Source organism: Chiloscyllium punctatum, chromosome 49, assembly GCF_047496795.1.
Source record: "Chiloscyllium punctatum isolate Juve2018m chromosome 49, sChiPun1.3, whole genome shotgun sequence".
Classification (NCBI taxonomy): Eukaryota; Metazoa; Chordata; class Chondrichthyes; order Orectolobiformes; family Hemiscylliidae; genus Chiloscyllium; species Chiloscyllium punctatum.
Genome location: NC_092787.1, coordinates 38799388 through 38807392, shown reverse-complemented (window position 1 = coordinate 38807392; position 8005 = coordinate 38799388). Strand labels below are relative to the sequence as shown.

At 61.4% G+C, this 8005-nt stretch overlaps 1 protein-coding gene across 1 annotated transcript in view; it reads right to left on the bottom strand.

Moving 5' to 3' along the window:
* Positions 1-5914: 5914 nt before the first annotated feature.
* Positions 5915-8005, bottom strand: part of LOC140469283 (apical endosomal glycoprotein-like) — a 48991-nt gene continuing 46900 nt past the window's right edge. Inside the window, exon 6 of the mRNA XM_072565626.1 lies at positions 5915-6090. Coding sequence (XP_072421727.1) covers positions 5915-6090 — 176 coding nt within the window. The remainder of the gene's footprint in view (positions 6091-8005) is intronic.

The following is an 8005-nucleotide window of genomic DNA, read 5'->3' as shown; positions in this document are numbered from 1 at the left end:
CCTCACTCCCACCCCCTCACTCCCAACCCCTCACTCCCACTCCCACCCCCTCACTCCCAACCCCTCACTCCCAACCCCTCACTCCCAACCCCTCACTCCCAACCCCTCACTCTCACTCCCACCCCCTCACTCCCACCCCCTCACTCCCACCCCCTCACTCTCACTCCCACCCCCTCACTCCCAACCCCTCACTCCCAACCCCTCACTGCCACCCCCTCACTGCCACCCCCTCACTCCCACTCCCTCACTCACACCCCTTCACTCCCAACCCCTCAGTCCCACCCCCTCACTCCCAACCCCACAGTCTCACTTGCACCCCCTCGTTCTCACCCCCACACTCTCACGCCCTCGCTCCCACTCCCTCATTCCCTCACTCCCACTCCCTCACTCCCACCCCCTCGCTCCCAACCCCACCCTCTCACTCCCACTCTCACCCCCTCGCTCTCACCCCCACACTCTCACCCCCTCGATCCCACCCTCTCACTCCCAACCCCTCACTCTCACTCTCACCACTTCGCTCCCACCCCCTCACTCCCACCCCCTCACTCACACTCCCTCACTCCCAACCCCTCACTCCCAACCCCTCGCTCCCACTCCCTCACTCCCAACCCCTCACTCCCACTCCCTCACTCCCAACCCCTCACTCCCAACCCCTCACTCCCACTCCCTCACTCCCAACCCCTCACTCCCACTCCCTCACTCCCAACCCCTCACTCCCAACCCCTCACTCTCAACCCCTCACTCCCAACCCCTCACTCCCAACCCCTCACTCTCAACCCCTCACTCCCAACCCCTCACTCCCAATCCCTCACTCCCAACCCCTCACTGCCACCCCCTCACTCCCACTCCCTCACTCACACCCTGTCACTCCCAACCCCTCACTCTCACTCCCTCGCTCCCACTCCCTCACTCCCACCCCCTCACTCTCACACCCTCACTCCCACCCCCTCACTCCCAACCCCTCAGTCCCACCCCCTCACTCCCAACCCCACACTCTCACTTGCACCCCCTCGTTCTCACCCCCCACACTCTCACGCCCTCGCTCCCACTCCCTCATTCCCTCACTCCCACCCCCTCACTCTCATACCCCTCATCCCCACCCCCTCATCCTCACCCCCTCATCCTCACCCCCTCACTCACACCCCCTCACTCCCACCCCCTCACTCCCACCCCCTCACTCTCACCCCCTCACTCTCACCCCCTCACTCTCACACCCTCTCACTCCCACTCCCTCACTCTCACTCTCACCCCCTCACTCCCACCCCATCACTCTCTCTCACCCCCTCACTCCCACCCCCTCACTCCCACCCCCTCACTCCCAATCCCTTACTCCCACCCCCTCGCTCTTACCCCCTCACTCTCACCCCTCACTCCCAACCCCTCACTCTCACCCCCTCGCTCCCACTCCCTCACCCTCACCCCCTCACTCCCACCCCCTCCCTCCCAACCCCACACTCTCACTCTCACCCCCACGTTCCCACTCCCCCACTCTCACCCCCCTCACTCCCACTGCCTCATTTCCACTGCCTCGCTCCCACCACCTCACTGCTACCCCCTCACTCACATCCCCTCACTCACATCCCCTCACTCCCAACCCCACACCCCCTCACTCCCAGCCGCTCGCTCCTTACCCCCTCCCTCCCACACCCTCAATCTCACCCCCTCACTCCCACCCCCTCACTCCCAACCCATCACTCTCACTCTCACCCCCTCACTCCCACCCCCTCACTCCCACTCCCTTACTCCCACCCCCTCGCTCTTACCCCCTCACTCTCACCCCCCCCACTCCCACCCCCTCGCTCTTACCCCCTCGCTCTCACTCCCCCACTCCCACCCTCTCGCTTCTACCCCCTCACTTCCACCCCCTCGCTCTTACCCCCTCGCTCTCACACCCCCTCACTCTCACCCCCTCACTCTCACCCCCTCACTCTCACCCCCTCACTCCCACTCCCTCACTCCCACTCCCTCACTCTCACCCCTTCACTCCCACTCCCTCACTCTCACCCCTTCACTCCCACTCCCTCACTCTCACCCCCTCACTCACCTCCCTTCTCTCTCACCCCTCGCTCCTTACCCCCTCACTCTCACTCTCACCCCCTCACTTTCAGCCCCTCACTGCCACCCCCTCACTCCCATCCCCTCACTCTCACTCCCATCCCATCACTCTCACCCCCACCCCCACCCCCAACCCCACACCCCCAACCCCACACTCCCAAACCCACACTCTCACCCCCACACTCTCACCCCTCACTCCCAGCCGCTCGCTCCTTACCCCTTCGCTCCCATCCCCTCACTCTCAACCCCTCACTCTTACTCTCATCCCCTCACTCTCACCCCCTCACTCCCAACCTCTCACTCCCATTCCCACACTCCCACCCCCTCACTCTCACCCTCTCATCCCCACCCCCTCACCCTCACCCCCTCACCCCCTCACCCACTCACTCCCTCACCCACTCACTCCCTCACTCCCATCCCCTCACTCTCACCCCCCCGCTCCCACCCCCTCGCTCTTACCCCCTCGCTCTCACCCCCTCGCTCTCACCCCCTCACTCCCACCCCCTCACTCCCATCCCCTCACTCTCACCCCCTCGCTCTCACCCCCACACTCTCACCCCCTCGATCCCACCCTCTCACTCCCAACCACTCACTCTCACTCTCACCACTTCACTCCCACCCCCTCACTCCCACCCCCTCACTCACCCCCCCTACCCCTCGCTCTTACCTCCTCGCTCTCACCCCCTCACTCTCACCCCCTCACTGCACCACCTCACTCCCACCCACTCACTCCCAACCCCACACTCTCACTCCCACCCCCTCACTCCCACCCCCTCACTCTCACTCCCACCCCCTCACTCCCACCCCCTCACTCCCAACCCCTCACTCCCACTCCCACCCCCTCACTCCCAACCCCTCACTCCCAACCCCTCACTCCCAACCCCTCACTCCCAACCCCTCACTCTCACTCCCACCCCCTCACTCCCACCCCCTCACTCCCACCCCCTCACTCTCACTCCCACCCCCTCACTCCCAACCCCTCACTCCCAACCCCTCACTGCCACCCCCTCACTGCCACCCCCTCACTCCCACTCCCTCACTCACACCCCTTCACTCCCAACCCCTCAGTCCCACCCCCTCACTCCCAACCCCACAGTCTCACTTGCACCCCCCTCGTTCTCACCCCCACACTCTCACGCCCTCGCTCCCACTCCCTCATTCCCTCACTCCCACTCCCTCACTCCCACCCCCTCGCTCCCAACCCCACCCTCTCACTCCCACTCTCACCCCCTCGCTCTCACCCCCACACTCTCACCCCCTCGATCCCACCCTCTCACTCCCAACCCCTCACTCTCACTCTCACCACTTCGCTCCCACCCCCTCACTCCCACCCCCTCACTCACACTCCCTCACTCCCAACCCCTCACTCCCAACCCCTCGCTCCCACTCCCTCACTCCCAACCCCTCACTCCCACTCCCTCACTCCCAACCCCTCACTCCCAACCCCTCACTCCCACTCCCTCACTCCCAACCCCTCACTCCCACTCCCTCACTCCCAACCCCTCACTCCCAACCCCTCACTCTCAACCCCTCACTCCCAACCCCTCACTCCCAACCCCTCACTCTCAACCCCTCACTCCCAACCCCTCACTCCCAATCCCTCACTCCCAACCCCTCACTGCCACCCCCTCACTCCCACTCCCTCACTCACACCCTGTCACTCCCAACCCCTCACTCTCACTCCCTCGCTCCCACTCCCTCACTCCCACCCCCTCACTCTCACACCCTCACTCCCACCCCCTCACTCCCAACCCCTCAGTCCCACCCCCTCACTCCCAACCCCACACTCTCACTTGCACCCCCTCGTTCTCACCCCCACACTCTCACGCCCTCGCTCCCACTCCCTCATTCCCTCACTCCCACCCCCTCACTCTCATACCCCTCATCCCCACCCCCTCATCCTCACCCCCTCATCCTCACCCCCTCACTCACACCCCCTCACTCCCACCCCCTCACTCCCACCCCCTCACTCTCACCCCCTCACTCTCACCCCCTCACTCTCACACCCTCTCACTCCCACTCCCTCACTCTCACTCTCACCCCCTCACTCCCACCCCATCACTCTCTCTCACCCCCTCACTCCCACCCCCTCACTCCCACCCCCTCACTCCCAATCCCTCACTCCCACCCCCTCATTCCCACTCCCTCACTCCCACCCCCTCACTCCCACTCCCTTACTCCCACCCCCTCGCTCTTACCCCCTCACTCTCACCCCTCACTCCCAACCCCTCACTCTCACCCCCTCGCTCCCACTCCCTCACCCTCACCCCCTCACTCCCACCCCCTCCCTCCCAACCCCACACTCTCACTCTCACCCCCCTCACTCCCACTGCCTCATTTCCACTGCCTCGCTCCCACTGCCTCGCTCCCACCACCTCACTGCTACCCCCTCACTCACATCCCCTCACTCACAACCCCACACCCCCTCACTCCCAGCCGCTCGCTCCTTACCCCCTCCCTCCCACACCCTCAATCTCACCCCCTCACTCCCACCCCCTCACTCCCAATCCCTCACTCCCACCCCCTCATTCCCACACCCTCACTCCCACCCCCTCACTCTCACTCCCTTACTCCCACCCCCTCGCTCTTACCCCCTCACTCTCACCCCCCCCCACTCCCACCCCCTCGCTCTTACCCCCTCGCTCTCACTCCCCCACTCCCATCCTCTCGCTTCTACCCCCTCACTTCCACCCCCTCGCTCTTACCCCCTCGCTCTCACACCCCCTCACTCTCACCCCCTCACTCTCACCCCCTCACTCTCACCCCCTCACTCCCACTCCCTCACTCCCACTCCCTCACTCTCACCCCTTCACTCCCACTCCCTCACTCTCACCCCTTCACTCCCACTCCCTCACTCTCACCCCCTCACTTCCACCCCCTCACTCCCACTCCTTCACTCACAACCCCTTACTCTCGCTCCCACCCCCTCAGTCTCACCCCCTCGCTCCCACTCCCTCACTTCCACCCCCTTACTCCCACCTCCTCGCTCCCACTCCCTCACTCCCACCCCCTCACTCTCGCTCCTACCCCCTCACCCCCACCCCCTCACTCCCACCCCCTCACTCCCACTGCCTCACTCCCACCCCCTCACTACCACTCCCTCACTCCCACCCCCCACTCCCACTCCCTCACCCCCAACCCTCGCTCCCACTCCCTCACCCCCAACCCCTCGCTTCCACCCCCTCACTCCCAACCCCTCACTCCCACTCCCTCACTCTCACCCCCACGCTCTCACCCCCACGCTCCCACTCCCTCACTCCCACCCCCTCGCTCCCACCCCCTTGCTCCCACCCCGTCACTCCCACCCCCTCGCTCCCACTCCCTCATCCCCAACCCTCGCTCCCACTCCCTCATCCCCAACCCTCGCTCCCACTCCCTCACCCCCACTGTCACCCCCTCACTCTCACCCCCCCACTCTCACCCACTCACTCTAACCCCCTCGCTCCCACCCCCTCACTCCCTCACTCCCACCCCCTCACCCCCTCACTCCCACCCCCCCTCGCTCCCACTCCTTCACCCTTCGCTCCCACTCCCTCACCCCCAACCCTCACTCCCACCCTTCACTCCCACCCCCTCGCTCCCACTCCCTCACTCAGAGGCTGTGAACGTTTTAGCTGTGCTCTCCTTCTCCTCCTTTCGGTGAGTGTGAAGCAAATTGAATCTGTGACGATCGCAAATCATGGCGCTGTTGGGTCAGCAGAACCTGTTGCCTGTGTGGGCTGTGGTCAGGCCTATTCCCAATACCTTTGTATCGATCGAACAGGAGCCCCCAGGAGAGCTCAGCGTCTGTCTGTGAGAATCCTGCTGCAGACCGGGGCTCAGATGGTGATCGGTGTCCCTGAGCTCAGATCTGCAGAGGTCACAGGGGGAGGCAAGGCCGAGGCTGGAAGTTGTTACCTGGATGGTCACCATTCATCTGGAACCAGAACTGAAGGCAGGCACCAGCTACCACGGGCTCCTGGACGGGTGAAACCAGGAGCAGTGGCTCACCACTCTGAAGGTTGCCAGCGCTGGTATCGGCCAACATGAAGTGTCCTAATCACAAGGGAGACAACAAACCATCTGAGTTAATGGGCTGAACAGGCTCCATCTGAGGAGGCCTCACATCCACGTGGGACACAACACTGTCTGACCCACCGGCCCCATTTGGAACAGAATGAGTTGTAAAGCCGTGGAATTATAAAGGCCCTTCAGTTCACCGTATCCAAACCAGTCAAAACCAGCCACCTAACGACACTCATTCCCAGCACTTGGCCCATATGCCTTGACATCTCAGGAGCACGGCTAAATTCGTCCGAAAAGTGAGAAGGGTTTCTGCCTCTGCTCCGTTACAGGCAGTGCCTTCCGATTCCCATCACCCTCTGGGTGTGAAAGGTTTCCCTTACATCTCCTCCAAACCTTCTGCCCCACCAATAAATGCCTGCCCCCTGGTCATCCATGACTCCCCAGGGGCAAATGTTTCTTCCTGTCTACCCTGCCTATGCCCTTCATAACTTTAGCTGTCTCAGTCATGCCCCCACTGCTCCAAGGGAAACACCCCAGGGCTGCCCAATCACTCTTCCTAACTGAAGCTCTCCAGGCCAGGCAACACCCTCTGCATCTGTCCCTCACCCACTCTCTGCAATTTGCCCGAAACGCCGATGTTTCCTGCTCCTCGGATGCTGCCTGACCTGCTGTGCTTTTCCAGCACCACTCTAATCCAGATCCAGTCCAGCAGCGATGTGCCTTAAATCCGACCAGCTCAAAGCAGTCGTGTTGCTGCAGAGCCCCTCCTGGTGGTGGACATTGAAATCCCTCATTCAGGGCACATTCTGGGTCTTGGTCACCTTCAGTGCTTTCTCGAAGTGTTGTTTCACATGGAGTATTACATCAGCCAAGGGAGGACAGTCTGTGGTCATCAGCAGGAGGTATCCTTGCCCTGTTTAACCTGAGTCCATGAGACTGCTCTCTGATGGCCTCGAAAGAACTCACAACGATCGTCCTTGACGTTTCTAACTTCCACCTTAATTGATTCTAAGTTGGGAAAGTTGGGAACCAAGATCATTTCTCATGTCGGTACAAATGTTCCCTTTCATCAAGAGGGCTGCCCAACCACCCTCTGCCAGCTCGCTCCCCTTCGGGTTCGGCCTTTGCTCCAGAAGCACGTCTTGGAGTTGGCTGTCGAGAAGTGTGGCGCTGGAGAAGAACAGCAGGGTCGGACAGCGTCCGAGGAGCAGGAGAGTCACTGCCTCAGGCATAAGCCCTTCATCAGGAACGTGAGGCCGTCAGGTCATAGAGATGGTGTTTTAATTGGAGTTGACAATTTATTTGTTTGATTATGAATGCTGCATGTATTCAGACCCAGAGCCATTAACTGAGGTCCTCTCTACTGCTTTTGTAAACTCTGGCCATGTCTGCTCTCACTGTCCCTTCCTGGCATCCTCTTGTTTGATCAATTGTCATTTCCCTTAAATTTACCCAGTCTTCCCCCCACAAATTTTATTCCCCCTGTATTTAGTTGAAAGCTCTGTCTATTCCCTGGCTCTGATTCACGTGAACACCAGTCCCAGTATGCAGGCAGTGCCAATTACTTCACCCTCCCCAAAAATAAGTCAGAATTCACAGGACACGAGGTTATAGTCAAACAGGTTTATTTGAAATCACAAGTTTTTGGAGCGCTGCTCCTTTGTCACCGGGCTCTAACCTGGTGTTGTGTGATTCCTGACTGTGTCCACTCCAGTCCGACATCATGGCTTCCCCAGGGCCTGGTGTTCACGCTTCACAGTTCAGAACCAACTCCTGCTGGACCAGGCACGTTCATCTCTCGAACCTGATCGGACTACAAGCTGATCTCTGGGTCCAGCCTCCCTCTGAGGACCAGCGCCTGCTCCTGAGAATCGTACCCACCTCTCCCTTAAAAACGCACTGCTCCCACCTCCCATCGTGACAGGTTACAGGTGGCTCTGAGTCA